The sequence below is a fragment of the Anas platyrhynchos genome, chromosome 3 (assembly GCF_047663525.1).
Source record: "Anas platyrhynchos isolate ZD024472 breed Pekin duck chromosome 3, IASCAAS_PekinDuck_T2T, whole genome shotgun sequence".
NCBI lineage: Eukaryota > Metazoa > Chordata > Aves > Anseriformes > Anatidae > Anas > Anas platyrhynchos.
This window is the reverse complement of record NC_092589.1, coordinates 96004431-96023641: the sequence shown is the minus strand read 5'-3', so window position 1 is coordinate 96023641 and position 19211 is coordinate 96004431. Positions and strand designations below refer to the sequence as shown.

General features: G+C 40.6%; 1 protein-coding gene across 1 annotated transcript in view; it reads left to right on the top strand.

The window, feature by feature from the left end:
* Positions 1 to 19211, top strand: part of LRRC1 (leucine rich repeat containing 1) — a 69150-nt gene that overhangs the window by 22530 nt on the left and 27409 nt on the right. The window contains exons 3-4 of the mRNA XM_027455099.3: positions 7739 to 7817; positions 10769 to 10858. Of these exons, the coding sequence (XP_027310900.1) occupies positions 7739 to 7817; positions 10769 to 10858 (169 nt within the window). The remainder of the gene's footprint in view (positions 1 to 7738; positions 7818 to 10768; positions 10859 to 19211) is intronic.

Sequence of the window (19211 nt, the reverse complement as noted above, 5' to 3'; positions counted from 1 at the left end):
TGTGTGTATATCTAGCAATTTTCATCCCAGTGTTTGGCATCCAAATTCAAGAGAAGGCTGTGGATGATTTCTAAGTGTTTTTATTTTTTATTTTGAAAGCAGCAGGAAAGAGTTGGAAACAGAAACCTTTGGTCAAGCATTAAACATCAATTCATGTGGGAGTGACATAAACTAAATACTTCAATTTTCTTTGCTATTTTATGATCTGTAATCTAGATTTAGTCTGCAAACAGGCTTTGTTAGCTCTTTTTCTTCCAGTGTTACTTGGGGTTTTTCTTAGGGAAGGTTAGATGCGAAGACCATAAAGTTATTGAAGAATTGATCCAATAAATGTGCAATTTCGCTGTTGCAATGCTTATGCGGTATCTGTCATCCACAGCTTCATAGGTAGAAAGCTTTTTTTTCTCTTTTATTAAGTATTTAATTCCTCGTAGCTTTGAAGTCCAAGACAGAAATCCTCATAAAAATGTCTCCTAGTCTTGCTTAACTCTCTCTCTCTCTCTTTTTTTTTTTGGTTAAGTGCTACTGAAAGCTAGAAGACCCAAATTCCTTGCTGAACTCCGGCTGTTCCACTTAATTCACCTGGACCTGCTGTTTCCCTGTGCTCTAATCTCTGAGCATTCTCCCTGGCTCTTTTCCTCATGTTTACAATTAGCAGCTCGTGATCCTATGTTTGTGCTTGTTTCTGCAGCTGAGAAGGACAGGCTGTTGATTTACCACAGGCTAACTATTCAAAAAACAGCTCACTTTTAAGTCTTTACACAGTAACATGCCTACTATCTATGTATCTGTAAAATGCTCTTTTGTGAACATTTTTTTTTCATGCTCCACTCCTCCCTTGAAAAAGGGAAGTGTACAGAAACCAGGAGGAGGAGGAGGAAGGGATTTGCTTACCTCACTTCAGTTTCTTGTTAATTATATGGTAAGAGTTTTGGTTGAGAAAATCCAAACTGAACCTGTTTGTGTATTTTCTGTAAAGCTGTGAAGGCGGCTCCTAAAAGAGCAATCTCTTTTCTCTTTGTGTATCCTCCGCCTTAGAATTTGAAGAGGAAAATGTTACAACCTGTACAAGAGCCACTTAATCATAATAGTCTTTGCAAGAACAAGGACTCCTGTCACATTTTGTCCCAGAAATTGTAACACTTTAGGTAAAGAGGTTGATTACTTCAGCCTTTGGGGCTAGCAGCAAAACCTTCTGGCTTTTGGAACAGAAAACAACGAGAAAGCCTGACACATCATGGTGAATGCCATGATCTCAGAGTGGAAGTATAGGGGGGATTAACCCTCCTCCATCCCCTTGAGGAAGCAGACCTGGAGCTGCAGGTTGCTGCCCTGGGAGAGGTGGGGGACGCGATGTTGGCCTCTGTGAGGTACCAACCTCCTCAGCTGGGCTCTGTGGCTGAAGAGCCCTTTGCAAAGACAAATAAATACTTGCAGCACAAATTCCTTCTTGCAAGGCATTTCACTAAGTGGATAGTTTCCTCCTCTATCTCAGTTTGGAAGGTGGAGGAAGTGGTGAGTGGGGAGGGAGGACTTTTACCAAGGGCAGGCTTCAGCCTGCTCAAGCCAGGCTTCTCCGAGTGCCTCTGTGCCACGGATGGCAGTGAGGACCCCCTGGAAATGTCAGGAGAGCCTCGAGACTCTTGAATCCCTCACACACCATTAAATGCAGATGTAATGGGCTAGCTGGGCCTTTAATGTGTGTATGTAACATATGTATTTTATACAATGCTATAGTACATACTCAAGAGGAGGCAGGGGGAAAATCCTTCCATGTATCAAACTGGTTGGATGTGGTCTGGATGTCTGTCCCCGGGGAAATAGTGCCACGTTGGTTCATAGTCTGGAGTGGCCTTACTGGGCAAAAACTTGGCATAAACTCCTCAATACAGTAAGGAGTTAGCAATCACTAAGTGTTATGCAGTGTACATAAGGTAGTGAGAGCCTTCAGTTCTGGCAGCCTAGGCCAGTCTGTGGGGTTCCCCTTGCTGGGGAGTGTGCAGCACTCCTGGCAGGGCGCCATGCCAGGCTGCGGCCTAGGTACCAGATATCAGTAATTATGTTCTCTGTTGCACAATATGTAAAGAATGCCGGCCATGTAGGCTTTAGGTAGAGAAAAGTGTATATATTTTTTTAAATTTTATAGAAAAATGCTGTAAAAATGTGCCATATGAAAGGTTTTATCAGTTTAAAATGAAGGCTGCCTCCCCCTCTCAGTCGTCAGAGGAAGGGAATAGAGGGAAAGGGGACCGAGGCATGTTACTGTTGTAAAAATCTTCAACGTGTATAAATTAGCACCAAACAAAAGGATATTTGGAAATAATTTTCTCATTCAGGCAGCACAGAATTCTCTAGTATCACACTTGATTCTTAAGTCACGTGTATGGGGCTTGAAAGATCATTACCTGATACCACAAGTTCTTGTGCAAACAAGAATGATAAATATCTGAAGAGGTATCTTGAGTAGAAATATGTTTGCGTGTATATATGTATACACCCTCTTATGTACACGACTGCCAAGCTCGATTTTTTTTTTTTTCATCTACTTTGCTGGCATGACTTTTTTGCTGCCAGTATATTTGTATTGTCATACGTCACAGGGCTTATACTTGGTTTATAGCTTTATTATTAGCAATGCTGCACAATCTGTATGCCAGAACATCTGGGGCATCCTGTAAATGTGGAGCATTCATCAGTATGTGGTATTAGAAGAATCCTAGATATTTAAGTAGGATTTGAGTTGGTTATCCAGCAGTGGCAAGAACAGCATTCAACCTTATTGCTGCTAATATTGGCAGAGATTTTTAATGTGTTAATGTCTGTAGCAAAATCTAGTAGGAAACAGTAATGGCAAAAGCTGCTTAATCCATCAAGAGGCAGAAGGACTTCTTTATGTATTTTAATGTCCTGTGTTGCATTTCAGTTGATTATGTCAATGCTTCTATTATGGATGATCATCTCCTTTGCTATAATAACCACCCCAGAATTTTTGTCATATACTAAAACGCTCTTTGCCTTTCTTCTTCTGAGGTCATTTATTCAAAACAATGCTACAGTAGTCTTCCCATGATTTCCATGAGTTATGATGAAGTGTCATAACTTGGTTGTGTTTTGCCTGATAAATTTCTTTAAATCTTCATGTTTCAACTGTGTTTTTCTTACTAAAAGTAAAACAAAACTCAGCTCAAAGAAAGGCACACATTTTTTGTCTGTCCTTTGTCTGGTTAAGCAGAGTAGAAAAAAAATAGTGAAGTTACTGGTGTGTGTGTGGGGGATTTCCCTTTTTTTCCTGCATCCATTACAATTTCTTATTGAACACTTTTGCTCATGTAATGATTTTATAGTCTGGAATAAATATGCTGGGAAAGCACACTTTACTTTCAAAACAGATTTCGTCATTTGCAAATGCATCCAAACTACACACAGTGTCCATGCTGCTTTATTGCAAATAGTAACCTATGCTGGAGTAATTTTAACTTAGTTCAGATACTTAACTGTTATTGTAGATAATACCCAAGCCTTGTAAAGGAAAGAGGGTACAAAAATAGTATGTTTTGAGAATGTGTATATATATATTCTTTTTCCCTGTAGCCCATTATATAGCAGTAGAAATTATTTACAGTAAGACAGTGAAACCACACATCGGTAGAGGAAATCAGTAGTCTGATTAGTTTCAGAAACTTTGTGTCATCATCAAAAATTGAAGTTTATGTTCTGCTTTATATGTTGTATATGTGTATATATTTTTTCAAAACAAATTAAGATGATTATTTTAGCTTTTTTTTTGGTTTGTTTTTTGTTTAATCAAGGAGAAGGATTCACACAGCAAGTGTGCATCTATATCTGAAAGGTGTGTGTCTGCATGCTTAAATGCATGTATAAAAGTTGTGGACACTGGCTTGGTTTAAAGACACAAGTTATTTAGACTCCCGTGAAACTTCAAGATAGCAATGTCCATTTCAGGACTCGTAAGGCAGTGACAAATACTACGTGGGTTCCTGTGGTTCAATACAAAGATCAGCTCTGAACTAGTTAAAGCTGATGTTAGTTAAGGCTAATGTTAAATATAATTTTGATGTGGGGAGGGGGAGAGGGTAAGAAGAGAGAGAAAGATACTAAAAAATAGGAGAAGTGAGCTGCTGCTTTTCTGTTCATTTCCAACTATTTTATCCAGAGGAGGATGGTAGGAAGAATAAATAGACAATGAATGACAAACTTCTGTACTTAGTGCTGATAAACAGGGCTCAGTATCGGTGTTTCTCACTAATGCAGGTAGAGGTTCCAATGTCTGTTGAGTGTATGTAGGACCTTTGTCGTCAATAATCCATTAGTGTAAATTCAGTCTTATGCAGACAGTGCTTGCATCGAGGAATGGAATGAATAAAACCTTTGCTGTCTGTGTCTCTAAGTGCAATTTTGATTTTGTTTTGATTTCATGTGTCACATATAGGGAAGGGGAAAGTTTCCAGGTCTGTGTACTGTTTGAGTTCTGTTAGAGCACTCTTTTAAAAGTGAATACTTTTTACATGAACGTGTGGGTGGTTGTTTTTTCTTGTTCTTTTTATTTATTTATTTATTCTTAAAAAAAAAAAAATTACTTGCCATCTGCTTTGCCAGACAGAGCACTGTCCCTGCAACGACTTCAGTGCTTTTACTTTCTGGAGTATTAGTGGCATGCAAATAGTTTTAAGTATTTCATGTGTTGCAACAGTTTATCACTTTATCACAGAATTTATCACACACTCATCATTTAATCTGGCAATCTTAATGTGGGTTTCTTTTTCTTTTTTTTTTTCTCTCCTTACGGTTATTTAGAAGTCAATATTCATAGCTGTTTAGTCCTTTCCTATGGTAAGGAAAAGTGTGACAAAGGACAAAGTGTGAGCTTTTGACTCAGAAGAAAGGTCAGCAGAGATGGGTGTGCTTGTGGTACTTTGACACAGGCTGCTCGTTCCAGGCGTCCCTTTGCATTCAGCAGCTCTTGTGGCTCCTGCTGAAGTAGGTTTGTGGCTGCTTCCAAAGTTCTTGGTGAGGAATCTGCTCACCAACTGTGTCACTGAAATGTATTCTGGCTGGGCACGGATTAGCGAAACCCATGAAGAAGCTTGAAGAGTGACCACGAGGTTTGGTCCCTCCTGTGCCTGATGTCCCCTGTACAGGTGTCTAAAGCCACAGCACGACAGCTCTCTGCCCGTTTTTGCAGGCTCCTGCATGGCCCTTTGGCAGGAGAGTTTTGTCTTTTTGTGAGGTAAACCACTATAGAGGGGCAATCTCTTCTTAAACCCTGATTTGAGGACTCTGTTTTACCCATCCTTTCTAACGTTAAAGGCCTCACCTAATGTTTCACGCCGACCTTACAGATGCCTGCCGGTACCTAAAGGGGGCCTACAGGGAAGCTGGGGAGGGACTCTGTTGGGGAGTGTACTGATAGGGCAAGGGGGAATGGTTTTAAACTGAGAGAGGGTAGGTTTAGATTAGATATAAGGAGAAAGTTCTTTCCACAGAGGGTGGTGAGGCCCTGGCACAGGCTGCCCAGAGAAGCTGTGGATGCCCCATCCCTGGAGGTGTTCAAGGCCAGGCTGGATGGGGCTTTGGGCAGCCTGGGCTGGTGGGAGGTGTCCCTGCACATGGCAGGGGGCATGGAATTAGATGGTCCTTAAGGTCCCCTCCAACCCAAACCATTCTATGTTGCTATGATTTATCTTGCTGTTACTGGATTTCTAATATCAACCGTTTACCCTCAGGTATCCAAGTTGTTACGAAGGAGTTCTGTGAGAGATACAAAGCATCTCTGAAAGGAGTTTGTCTCTAAAATGATCTGTTTTCTTGTATGGGAGAGCTGGTGCCATTGGCAGACCTTAGGTTTGTGTAGTTTTTAAAGGAATATATTTTCACCACCTCATAAATCCAACTATACCTTGTGTACCACTTCATGTAAACCTAGTATTGGGTGGCTTTGGCCCTGCGGTTTGGTGTTGTGGAAGAGCAGCTTTGTTGTTCTTCCATGTGCTGCACTGTGGATGTTCACCTCTGTTGCTCATAAATTGTTTTGATATTTAGTAATGCTCACAGTGGATCCATCATCTGAAAGCGCAGTGTGTTTTGGGGGTTGGTGAATAGACCGCTCCAGAGCTATTTGTAAACTTCAGGAATTTTATCCAGCTGCTTAGGCTAATTTCAGACCTGTGCCTGGTGAATATGAAGGGAGCACTGGGGCTTGTGACATAGTTTATTTTTCCTTTGGGAGAAGGGGATGACTCTTACACTGCTTGAGATGCAGTGAAACCCACTGGATGGTGCCTGTCCACCTCTGTCCCTCCAGCCCTTCCCAATCACTTAAGAAACAGAAGAGGGTTCCCAGGAGATGTTCTTGCACTAACCCTTCGTTGACCATTCACACCTGGTGATGGGGGGATTTGGGAGATGTTCATACTGGTTTGGGATTCAGTTCTGAGCTGGAATGAGTCAGAACAAGCACATTTGCTCAGATGGCCTGGCAGGAGATGGAGCCTGATGGGCAGGTACTTTCCTCCTGCTGTGCCTCCCATCACGCTGCTCAGGGGGAGAAGAGCTGAATGAAATATATTGGCGTTCAGTTCTGGGCTACTCAGCTAGGTAGGAAGAGACCTAATTTCCAAATATTTTTCAGCGTATTTAGGTCACTGATGGCTGCTGTAGTCAGTGGTGCTACTTACACGAGGAAAATCTATGAAGACATTTCCTGAAGTATTATTTGCGGTGAGAATTGCAGGAAGGGGAGAGGGAATAGATGTAATACTTCGTAGAAAGAATGGAAATAGGAAAACCTGATCACAAGACTCATTTTTATTATAAGATTTACCGCCTTTTCTGTTGAATTCCTTTCCAAATGAATCATAACAATCTAAGTTGTTAAACAAGGAAACCAAGCGTATTTGTTCCATTCTTGCTGGATCTCGATGGCAATAAACAAGGTCTTAAACAGAGGGCTCACAGGCTACTGATAGAAATGTAGCTGGAAGTAAGAGGCCCAGAGCAGCATTTATTTTTAAGATGGCATTGACTAGCTTCAGTAGTCAAACAAGTAGTATTGAAGATACCTCAAAAAACATCTGTTTTCACAAAGAAGTATCTCTGATTAGTTTCTGGCAATCTGAAGTAGTATGCTAGCACTTACTTGGGACCTGTTGTTTGAATAAATTGAATAATATTTTCAAATTAACTGTCTTTATTGTGAGAAAGGCTGGTTCTGTTCCCATGTGTGTGTGTTATGAGCAAAGAGACTTGCATGTTCTCTTCTTCCCTTCCTTGTTTTCCCTTCCCCTGTACTTTCTGCCAGCACAGATTGTGGGTGTGTATTGATCAAATTACAAGAAATTCAGACTTTAATTGGTTCTTTAGAACAGTCTTAGGACGTGGAGAATCTTTTTTTTTCCTTCTTTTTTTCTGGACAGAGACTGATAAAGATCAGTCCAAGGACAGGTGAGTAGTTTAGATTCAGTAAAAAGCATGTGGAGCAGGAGAGGGAAATGGGATTTGCAAAAGCACAAAATGGCTCTGCCCTGCTAGTTGCTCTTGCTCTCATTTGAAGTCTGAGTACTTGGACATGAAGCAGTCTTGCATGTTGAAATGTCTTGAAAGATACCAAGATAACTGCTTGCAGTAGCAAGTTACTGAATGTAATGAGGCAATAGTTTCAGTGTAGATGCAGTACAGTTGTTGATGATGTTTGTTTTTTTTTCCCTTTTTTCTTCCGCAGATATTCCTGAAATACCAGAAAGCATCTCATTCTGCAAAGCACTACAGGTAGCAGATTTCAGTGGGAATCCACTGACTAGGTAATTTCCACCTTCTTCTTAGTACTTGCCATACCAGAATTACAATCTTGCTGTAACAATTACAATTTTAAATAAGCCCTTAAAAATTGTGATCTAGCATCTCTATGAAATCTTGCCAACAGTGTCTGTCTCTGGCAGTGATTGTAGCAAAAGTTCAGATTTAAAAAGCGATGTGCTGGGAGGGGATGAAATTTGTTAGCCAACCAGGAAAAATGTAAATCTGATTCTCTCCATTTTCATTTCTCTTCTTAAATGCGTAGGATAACCACGCTCGTACTTGGGAGAGATAAGGCCATGGTTAGCATGAATGTGTTGGCACAAACCCAGGTGCCTGACAATTTGGAATAGAGTGTAGATCAGCCGCTGCAGATAATGGCTTTTTCTAACGATTAAAGCTTGGACTAGTGTTTCATCACTCTCCCATCAATTGGGACACAGTGACATGCAGTAACATGTGGCAAAAATGCACCGCGTACGTTGGTGGCTGCTACTGCAGCTCCTGGTCTGTGTTCTGACGGACTGGGGCCCGAGGATTACACACATCTACAGAGAGGAGCTTTGTTTACGTTTCTCTGTTCCACTTGCTGACAATTTGGAATGTATAAAGTGAAATGAGACTGGAGATAGCAAGGAAGAGAAGAGGTAGAAGAGGTGATCTGCCAGCTAAGGCCTTTGAACACTGTTTGGAGAACGATTTCCTAAACCAGGCTGTGCCACAGAGCTCCTTTGTGATGCTGAGCAATTCACATAAGCCGGAGTATTCACAGTGGGCATTAACCGACTTGCTTTGCTGTGCGCTGAGATAGGCTGGGAATACTTGCATGATTAGCTGGCTGGCTGGAGTGCATGAGTGGTAACAAACAGCTGAGTGTCTGTAATATCTTAAGCCGCTGCAGCGGTTTCGCAGGACAGCTTCTCCCACATAGGCAGCTGAGATTCTTCAGAGCTGCGCTTTGAATATAGCGCATAGTGCATGCTAAGTTCTCTGGAAATTCGGATCTCTAAGCATTAAAGGGACACTTGTGATCTTAATCCCTGGGCCTCTGTAGCCCATTTATATGCTGAGGATAATAATACCACAAAAATCTGGTAAAGCAAACTGAAGCTGAACTGGTGTTTAGATATTAAAGTGATGAGGGTCACTGGGCAGCCTTTTCCCGGAGATGAGTGTGCTGTACATAAAGCACAGAGCCGCATCTCATGGTATTGAAATAAAAAAAAAAAATAAGTAGCAGCATGTTAGCTGTTGTTGTTCTCCATTTTGTGCACTGAATAAGGCCTGAGGCCGAACCGATGGATCTCCTTCGACAGCATCTGTAAGGCATAACTACAGCTGAGAGGAATTAACAAAAGAATTGACAGGCTTTTTAATGGGGTTGAAATAGATCTCATAATTCTTTGTTGGTGGTTGCAGGAGAACTTTAAAAATTCTTGATAGAGTGGCTCCAAAGTATGTGTGTGTCCTGGAAAATATCACTCCAAGCAACCTAGTAAGTTAGAAAACAGAGATAACAGAAGCTGTTTACACACGGTTGCCTGGTGCTTCCTATGAAGAGGTCCAGAATTTCAGTTTTACCTGTGTAACAGCATGTAGGTCTTGGCACTAATTAGCCCAGATGGGGTGATAAAGCCTAGCAGTCATTTCCTTTTATGTGTGATATGCTGGAACTTTTTTTTTTTTTTTTTTTTTTTTTTTTATCTATTGATTCTTGCTCTTATTTTCACTGAGCTTAACAGCCAGTCAGAGGTCTTCCCAATCAATGCCCTTCCACTAATACAGTATGTTGCCTCATTGTCAAATTTAATGGCTGGTGAATGAATCTGCAGTATTAAAAGTGGGTGCTTTTCAGCTGCTTTCAGATGATTTGGAGCTTGCATTAATAAAAAGGAGGCCCATTTTTTGTAGGTTAGACCAGAAGACCACAATAGATATACACAATGCTACAGATAATCAGATTGTTTAACTCAAGTCTTAAGAGTATAAGAGCCTAAATGGTGAAACTGCTGCTTCCAAGCATGTTGCTACTATTGTACAGTTACGGGGGTGTATAGGTCACATTGTAGAGAACGCAAGTGGGTTCTGTTAGTAATGTACAGAAAGTAACAAGGCAGTATGGAGTTGAGCACGTGAGAAGTCCCCCTACTGTCATTTGTCTGCTTCCCTTTCCCCATCACATGCAGCTGTTTGCCTGCACACCACATCTCCTGTTAGAGGTCTGCAGGTTGCACCACGTACCTGGAGCTGGGGGACGTGGGGAGCAGGAACCAGACCGAGTGCTATGGCCTGAGCTTAGGTTGCAGGCTCTGAGGATCATGCAGAAGACTTGGGGAGCACTTTGCATATGCTTGCATTTTAGAGTGAAAGAGGAGAGGGATTACGTGCTGTTGTGTTGTGAAGCAGTGCATGTGGAGGGCTGTAACAACGGAACATTGTCCTGATAGCGAACAGACTGTTTCTTCAAAACGCAGCAGCTGAAGAGCAGCCTAGTGGCTAACACAAAATGGCCCTGCTCTGAGCATGTACGCAACCAAACGTACTGCATGAAACTAATTTGCTTGATTATTTTACCATATGGGTGATGCAGGATAATACCAATAGTTGTTTTTTTTCTATTTAATTTTCAATTTATTAAAATGCCGTGTATGTTCTCAAGTCATATGGCTTTTTGGAGCTGTAAATTGGAGACAGGGAGGAGAGGAGTCAGGAGACAGAGATATTACCTGCACTTTGACACAGAGGAAACTTTGAAGTTTGTCAGCTATGTTTTTATTTAGTTAGTTTACTATGATCCCTAGAATTTTTGGGAGTCTAGGCATTCCTCCCCTCTCTGTGTACATTGGCTAAATAGGCTCTAGTTTTCTGCTACACAATCTCTTTTTTTTTTTCTGTGTATTATATTAATGTGAATACTTACACTGGAAGTCCTTGACTTGAATTAATATCTCCATAGGTTGCCTGAGAGCTTTCCTGAATTACAGAATCTAACATGTCTTTCAGTAAATGACATCTCTCTGCAAGCACTACCTGAAAACATTGGGAAGTAAGTTTGTTTGTTTGTTTGTTTGTTTTAAACTTTATTGATATCTTTATTTTTCTGTCTTGTTATACATACTGTATAAGTGACTTGTATAACTGTAAATAATATGATTACCTATACGATTATTTACAGGTTTGTTTGTTTGTTTGTTTTCTTCATATTGATCTGTTTAAAAAAATCACTTTGCATTTTCACTTACCTTTAGCAGGCTACCGCAGAACCTGAATCATGTATGTTTATGCTTATGCTCTGTTCTCAGGGATTTGGAGTAACTTGGATTTTTAAATGCAGAATTAAATAGGTGTCTTATGATGCAGAACTGACCTTTTACTTTCCTTTGCTGTGATAAAGGCCATTGATCCATTATTGTAAACATGTCAGCCAGCTTGCTGCTTAGCTCAAAACCAGACAGTGCTGGCACAAGAACAAACGGGTAAAAGCTGGCCATGATCAGGCTGGAAATTAGAAGGTTCCTAATCATAGCAGCAGTCTGCTTCTGAAAAAACTCCAGCGGGAACTGTTGAGATGGAAACTCAGAAAACAGCTCTTAAGGTGAAATTTGATAAGCTTTTGAGATGTTTGTTAGCTCTGGAAAGCAGAGCATGATTGCAGGGACAGAATTCCAAAGTGGAGCACATGAAAAGTAAAGTGTACTTTATGTCTGTCTCATTTTGATTGTAATAAACATCCACGCTTGCAAACAGGAATGTCTTCTCTCTTAGTGGAGGCAAGGGTAGCTCTTCTGATTTCAAGGAGAAAAGGCATTTCCGTGTCTCAATTAAACAGGTGAGAGTGGCTTTGCTCATTCAGTTTAAGGGCCCATCTAACTTTCTTCTCCAGTTGTACTAAGCAGATGCCTAGCGAGGATTAAGAAGTGTGTGTTTGATTACTGCTCTTACCATCCTCTGGTTCAGGGGATTTCCTGAGTTTTGGGTTGTGGTTTGTCTAATGGCAGCAATAACGAATCCCTCTTCCACTTACTAGTCCAGTTTCTCGTTGAGTTTATGGAGACATCTTTAGTATTCGCCCCTGGCAAATAGCTGCAAAAGTTTATTACCCATTGCATTGGTTTTCTTTTGTTTGTTTGTTTTTGGGCCTGACTCCACCTGTCTGACTGCTTTTTTTGCTAGTATTGGAAGAGACAGTGAACAGTTGATCCCTGTGCCTCTTGATCTGCCATTGACTTTGTAGATTTCTATTATATCCCCAGGTGCTTTTTTCTTTTTTTTTTTTCTTATTATTTTTTTTTCCAGGCTGAAGAGTTTTGCTCGCTATTCCAGCTTCAGAAGTAGTTTTCACTGAACTTAAGAGATCTGTGCTTTAGCTCAACTTTATTACCTTTATTGGGAAACTCACCATTTTAGAGAATTAGAAATTTCCTGCAGCCCCTGATAGTTCTGCCTCTCTGGTTACTGTGCCCAGCGTGGATGTTGAGTTGTGTAATGGTAGAGGCCTATTAATCTTGGACATCCTTTCATAAAGTGGAGTATTTTTAATGTGGATTCTTTGGAGAGCCAACATAGTCCCTAACAATCATTAAAAGCCAACTGTTTCTAAATAGAGGACTCCTCCAGAAGGGATCTTATTAAGAGCTCCTGCAATGTAGTCAAGTCCAGACCAGTACTGCTTTAGCCACTTCCCGTGTGTATGAAAGCTGTCAGCTGGCACCAGGCCCAACAGAAGTAGAAAATACCTTTTGAAACCTTCCACAAGCACTAACAGGTACAGCTAATGTGTGCCCACTGACTACGGCAAAGTCTTACTAAAAATTGCACGGGCTGGGGCTTTTGTGACATTCTTTCGTTTCTATAAAAAGTTCACGAAACTTTTCTTGCAGCTTTTCACAGCACTGGCAGCTAAGAACAGGCTTGTTCGGACTTCTCAGTTACTGAAAACCTAGGGATAAAATTCCGCATCCTGCCTGGTTTTGAAAATGAATACAAGAAACATGACAAGCTGAAACAATTCCCAAAGTATAAGGGGGACTGCTGCTTTGCAAATAACAGCTGGAGGAAGGTTCCCTGTCTGGTCACTGCCTACTGTGACTCGACCTCCTTGCTTACCCTGCCTGTCATTTGATCATGTGGCTCATGGTGCCTCTATTTTGGAGCAAATGAATAGAAACAGTTTTGGTTTATATGGGGATACCAGGCATTTGCAGCGATGTCAGTTACGTTCAGTTCAGCTAGGCAAGAATAAATGTAATAGTCTTCCGAATTTTGATCCTAGGTAGTCCAAGGAGATGATGTGAAACTATTTCAACCTTATGTGAGCTGTTGCATACAGGTTTTGAGGGTTATGCTGCTGTATTCTGCAATTCCCAATATTGAAGCGAAAAAACAGGAATCTTCACTTGCTTCAGGAAGAATCATGCTTGTTTTGGTGTTCCTGGTAAATTTTCCTGGAGGGCTAGACTTTTATTCAGATCTGATAGGCCTGCTTTGATCTGAAAAATACACCCAGCATAGCTTTCTAAGAATATGCATATTTTATTTATACAAACCCACATGTTTTTTTTTCTTTTTAGCAGATATTTCTGCTAATCAGGTTTATGCTTAAAGACAGAAGTGTGTTGGGCTGTTCTCTTTGGCTCATCAGGTATTCGCAATAGATAGGAATATGGCAGTTTGAAAGTAAGCTTTGGCATTTCCAAAACAGAAGAATATTAACATAACAGGAAGGGAACTAATGACAGATCCCACAGAAATGTAACCATTCCTGAACTCTATTGGGGAATGTTGATCTGCATTGGAATACATTGAACTGACCTAAATCCTACCCAATGACTTTTTTTTTTAAATACATCTCATGTGTTGACCAGTAACAAAAGTGTAGGGCTCTTTTTCTGTCTGTTCTCTCCTTTAGACTACAGAATTTCAGCCATCAGTGATGAAGAGAAAGGTATTCTAATTATAGCTGGAAGTGATTGAGAAGTCTTGTTTATAGCTAAGTAGGACTGCAGCACAAAGTCCTTACATGACATTTACCACTGAGAGTGAATGTTATCAACGTTTTTGAATACTTCTACATCTATAAATAATAAATTATTATTTTTCCATCTAGCTTCCAACAGGTGCAGCTTTCCTTTACACACAAGCTTCATCTTTTAAGTGTGAAATTATAATTTAAGTGAATTTGTTTGTCCCATTGATTGCCTTATGTTTGATAAAGGCAGTGAAATACTCAGTGGATTCTCCAAATGTCGTATACTCGTGTTTTTTGTTCCCTTCTCTGTTTTCTTTCTTCTGCACTTTTTGGGACCCCCAAAATGCTAGGTATTAGGAAGAAGATAATGCTAATTGTCTCTGTGGCTGAAGAGACCAAAAAAGGCTCTTCCAGGTGCTGGAATGTTTGTAAATGCCTTACTGGAGTTCCCGTGTGCTTTGGATAATGATCCATGGTATTATTTGATGGAGTACACTGGGCCTATGTGCTTTGTATGAGATGGTCAAATAGTGAGCAAGCAAGTACATAACTTGGTGAGTTACTCTGCTACAGCTGTATTTATTTTGGGGAAAAATGTGACATCCATGTGCTTGCTACTGGTCTTCTGGCCACTAGAGTATGTGAAAATGTAGGGAAAAAAACATGCTGAATTATTACAGTCCTAGAATCTTGTCTGGGAAACTGCCTAATACAGCCAGTGAGATCTCTAATTCACCTTAGAATACTATAGCAATCATTATGCACTTAGTGTGTATATATATATATGTATATATATATATATATATATGTATATATACACTACCTACTTCAAACGTTGTGGCACCACAGATTTACCCTCCTGCATTATATGGGGAAAGCAGCAAAAGTAACAGCTCATTTTTTTCGAACGGCAGCACTTGAGATGTTAGTTCAGAAGTTACCTACCTGACATTAGGTAATACTCTTCTATTTCACTCATGGGAAGCATTTTGTGGACGTGAGTCTTCCAGATATTCTCTCCAGTTTTCCCATGCTCTGATGTATAAAATGAATACCAATGATCAGCTTCACTGTCTCAGGCGAGTATCTTAATTCATTCAAGCTTTTGATATGTAAAGTTGCTGTTTATATTTTTATTGTGCCTTTAAGAATTCTTCTGCGTAGTCCTTTTGAATGTTTCTTTTCCTTCGTGTTGCCAAAGTGGAGTGTATGTGAGGCTCCCAGGTGGGCGTGTGAAGAAGATAGGCAATGCCTTTCTATTCCCTTTTGTCTTCTTGCTTGTACACAGCCATACTCAGTGCACATCAGCTCGTCTTCTTCTGTGTGACCAAATCAATCTGCATATCCAGTGCTGGTACACGTGCTACAAGTTTTCCCTTGTCAGATAAAAACACTTCTTTTTTTAAGCCCTTTCCTCGTCTGTAGTTTTAGTGTGTCACAGATCTTTTTGCTGTGCTCTGCTTTGGGACTTGGTAATGCACTAGATATTTTAATATTAGCAATGCTATTTTTTGAGTGTTTCTCTGTGGTCTTTTTAACTCATGGTGTGGAGTAAAACAGTGAATGCTAATGCATTAAGCTAATAATTAGTTGAGAAGGAATAGGAGTTGTGCTGTTATCTAGTTGAACCATTCAGAGAAACAGGTTATACAATTTGAGCTGTTAGTGGGAGTGTCTTTTTCAGTGTTTCTCAGCCTAATGAAGCAAGTCTAATTTCCCTGCCTATTCTGCAGCACCAGGACTGTGAATGCAGAGCTGTCCGACAAGCAGGTGTAGTCTGTTCCTCCCACCACGGGTAGCATTTAGCAATTTCCATTTGCTTCCAGGGTTTTTCTTCAATAGCTCCTTACTTAACATCCAGAACACAGGGCATAACTTTTTCCTGAAATTCAAAACTCAGGGTGTTTCTTCGTACCTGCCTGTAAACCTTCCTGGGGCATGCCTCACAGTGATGCGAATAATCAGGTGCACGTCCGTCCCGAGCACATTCTGTCCTTACGTGTTGGCTTTGGGGTTAGTTCCCTCCACCCTACAGAGTGATGTTGGCATTTTACCAGCAAAGATTTGGGAACTTAGAGATTCATGCTGTGCTTAAATTGTGATTTAAGGCCTGCTGCCCATCAGCATACAAAACATCTCTCTCTTATCCAATCTTTAGCTTTCACCATTTTTTTCAGCTGTCTTGCCCATGTCTGAAAAAGGCAGACATGATTGGTAGCATCCCCACGATTTGCAACCTTTTCTTTAGAGAACTGCACTGTGATGCAAGAAAGTAGAGGAGCATAGATGAACATATATCACAGCTTCATGTTGGCTTTAGAAACCTTTAAAATGGGGAGGTGAGAGTTCCTTTAGACGGGAGGGATATTCTTCTGATGGATGCCAATGACTGATGAGTCTGGTTTACCCCCAAGCTTGCAAGCGGGCTGAGTGGATCTGTGGGCCTTACTACTGAGAGGGAATTACCAGGTAAGCAGACAAATTTTCCTCTTAATGTCTGCAGCTAGCATATGCATTTCATAATGCAAACGAACATAATGCAAAGAGCAGAACAAATGTTAGGGCGCTTAGGAGTATTGTTGTGTTAGAGGTGTGCTTTTCAAGAGTCACAGAACCACGAGTATCCAGAGATTTTGTGTTAGGGAAACAAAGTTGCTGAGCGTGACCTTTTAATATCTATGTTTTTAATTCTAGATGTTTGGAAGTTTTCAGCAACTTTCTGAATTCAGAATCTTTAATGTTGATCTGAATAGGAATAGCTGGAGAATAAAAAGTCTTCAAAGGCAGGGGCAATATCTTAAGTATCAGATGCAGATGGTCCAGGAGCAGATCAGAATGGTGTGCTTATTTTGCTAATGGATTCCTGGGCCAGTCTTTGGCTGTATTTTGCTTAGTGTATGCTAGAACGTCACGAGTGTAGACTGTGCATCTGGCAGCATTGCACAGAGGGGGAAAAGCTCTGGAAGTCGTCTGGAGCAAGACAGCATTCAGGTTTAGCATAATATGGCCTTACATGATAACAAAAGTTGGGAGGCTTACCTTGCAAACACATAGAAGAACTATTTGTAGTTGGCCTGACTAGGCTGACTATATATAGGATTAGAAGTTCGCACTCTGAATTTAGCATGACAAGGAATATTTACAGTTTGAGTAGGAGGAGTGTTTGGTGCTAATCACAGCTGTGTGCTAAATGGCAAAACTCAACGTTAAGGAACTCGAAAGTTTATTTCAGGAACAATGAAATAGTGAGTGCGGTACCATCTGGCCTTTAAAGAAGAGAAGTTACATCTTGTATGCTGTACAAGGAAGAAGCCCTTAACATATATTTAGCAATTATTTTTTGTAAATAAAATAATAATACGTAATTTTGGTTAAGGAGTGGGAAATGTATGTTACATGAGTAGAATGGAAGAGATTTTGAAAATCTTGTTGTAATAGTGAATTGGCTTAGCTTCCCCAAATTGTTTCAGTAATCTTGATAAGCAAATTGAAGAAAGCATTCAAAAGTGAGCAGACTGTGCTGTAATTATAAATCTCTCTTATCTCTTAATGATCCCTTTTGAAGGTCATACTGAGTTCAGTTTCCCTGTCTGTCTTTTGGACCATGCTCGCTGCTCTGTGTGTGAGAGAGAGAATTGAATACAGCATCTTAGAAAATAAGCTTACATAGAAAACTATTCCTAGTTAGCAGCTTAGACTACCTCTGCTACAGATCTAAGGAGCTTCTTGGTCATAAGCTGTACTACTCTGCTCCTTTTTTATAATTTGGATGTGGCTTGTACTGAATTGTCTGTTTAGTCTTTCCTCCGGTGAGTGGCTGATAAGATACTGATATTTTTCTATCTTTCTTTTTTCCCTTGTGGCAGACCTGTAGCTCTTTTACAAGCCAATTAATTGTATCAACAGTTTGATGCAAGGAACTAATGATTCAAGTGCTCTTCCTCTGCCTTTAATGTCTTTCCTGTTTAAGTCCAGGAAGACAAAATTATCAACTTGGCTTTCTTTTGAGCCTACTCTAGATGGGTTCTCCAGGGAAGCCCTGACAGCCCTTCATAAGTTTACCCTTCATGAGGGGGAAACAAAAACCAACTTCACGTGCCTTTCCCTTGTATATTATACATGTAAACTTGAGAGGAAAAGATATTGTTTAGCTTAGATGCAAGTTGCTTCAGGTTGGTTTGCCTTTAGAGGGGGGGCATAAATGGTCTCAAAGGTGACTTTTGGAAGAGTGGTCTTCAGGCCTGCTGAGGAGGAGATGTAACAACAGCTTCATCAAAACTGAAGCTAGCTACCTTGCTTTGCAGTTATTTTTAATACAGCCCTTATATTCAGAGGTAAAACAGTTCGACCTCACGTGTGTGAAGATAGTATATTTTGAGTGGGTAAGTGCCCTCATTTAGGAAATGAATTTGTGCTGTAGTTTCAGGCTCACCTAAGAGTTTGTAGGATTCAGGAACTAAGACTTTGCAAAAAGCACTCTCCCTTATTGCATGATGTGGGCCTAAGGTCTCTGTTTAAATTCTCTTGGATTGGTCTTGCAAAAATTCTTCGTCGTTCACACTGTACAACAGGTTTCTGTAACTGAAGGGGAACCAAACAAGGAGGCAGGAGAATGGTTAAACTGACATTTGGAGGAAAAAAAACCAACACAACTTTAAGCTTAAGCTAGAAAGGAAGCTAGCTGCAGTTCTCTACTATTTGTAGGTTATCATATAATGGATATAAATTTTAAGTTTTTTTCATGATAGCTTTGTCTAATTATGTCAGTATTAAGCAGTAGCTGGAAGGAAAATAAGTATCTAGTGTTTATCTTTCTAAAAAAGGGGGGTAAAACATGGACTGGGAGAGTATGGACCACAAGCTGCATGGTTACATGTTAGTGGAACCTTTGGGAATTTGAGAGGCGTAAGAATTCCCTACAGAGCTAATATTGGTTCTCCTGCGTTGGAAATGTCCTTAAACTCAAGAAACCCCCTGAGTTTCAGTGAATAATTTAGGTGCAGGAGTTTGGAGACTGGTCTTGCCAGGCTTCTTCTGCAGCCCTTCTATGAAGAGGGGGTGACAGAAGGAGACATCTTCAGGGAGTGACCTGGGACAGGGGCCCAGCTGAAATAGCCACCTGCATGGCACTACTGCTTTCAGAGTAGAAATTCATAGTTTCTTCATCTGCTCCTTCTCCCAACTCTTTCTGAATGCCTTGAGTAATGCAACAGATGAGTTCTGAAATCGCACTATTTCCAAAGTCTATAATAAAACCATTCCTCTTACTGCTATGCTACAGAGTTTATTAAAGATAACAGAGCTCAAAGCATCTTCCGGAGCTCTCCTTCTCCTTTTCCTGTCAGCATAATGGACCTTGCTTATGGTTGGCCCTTTGGTGACTCTTTCTGTGCCCAGAACCATCCTTACTGTGTGGGACTTGCCTTTGTTC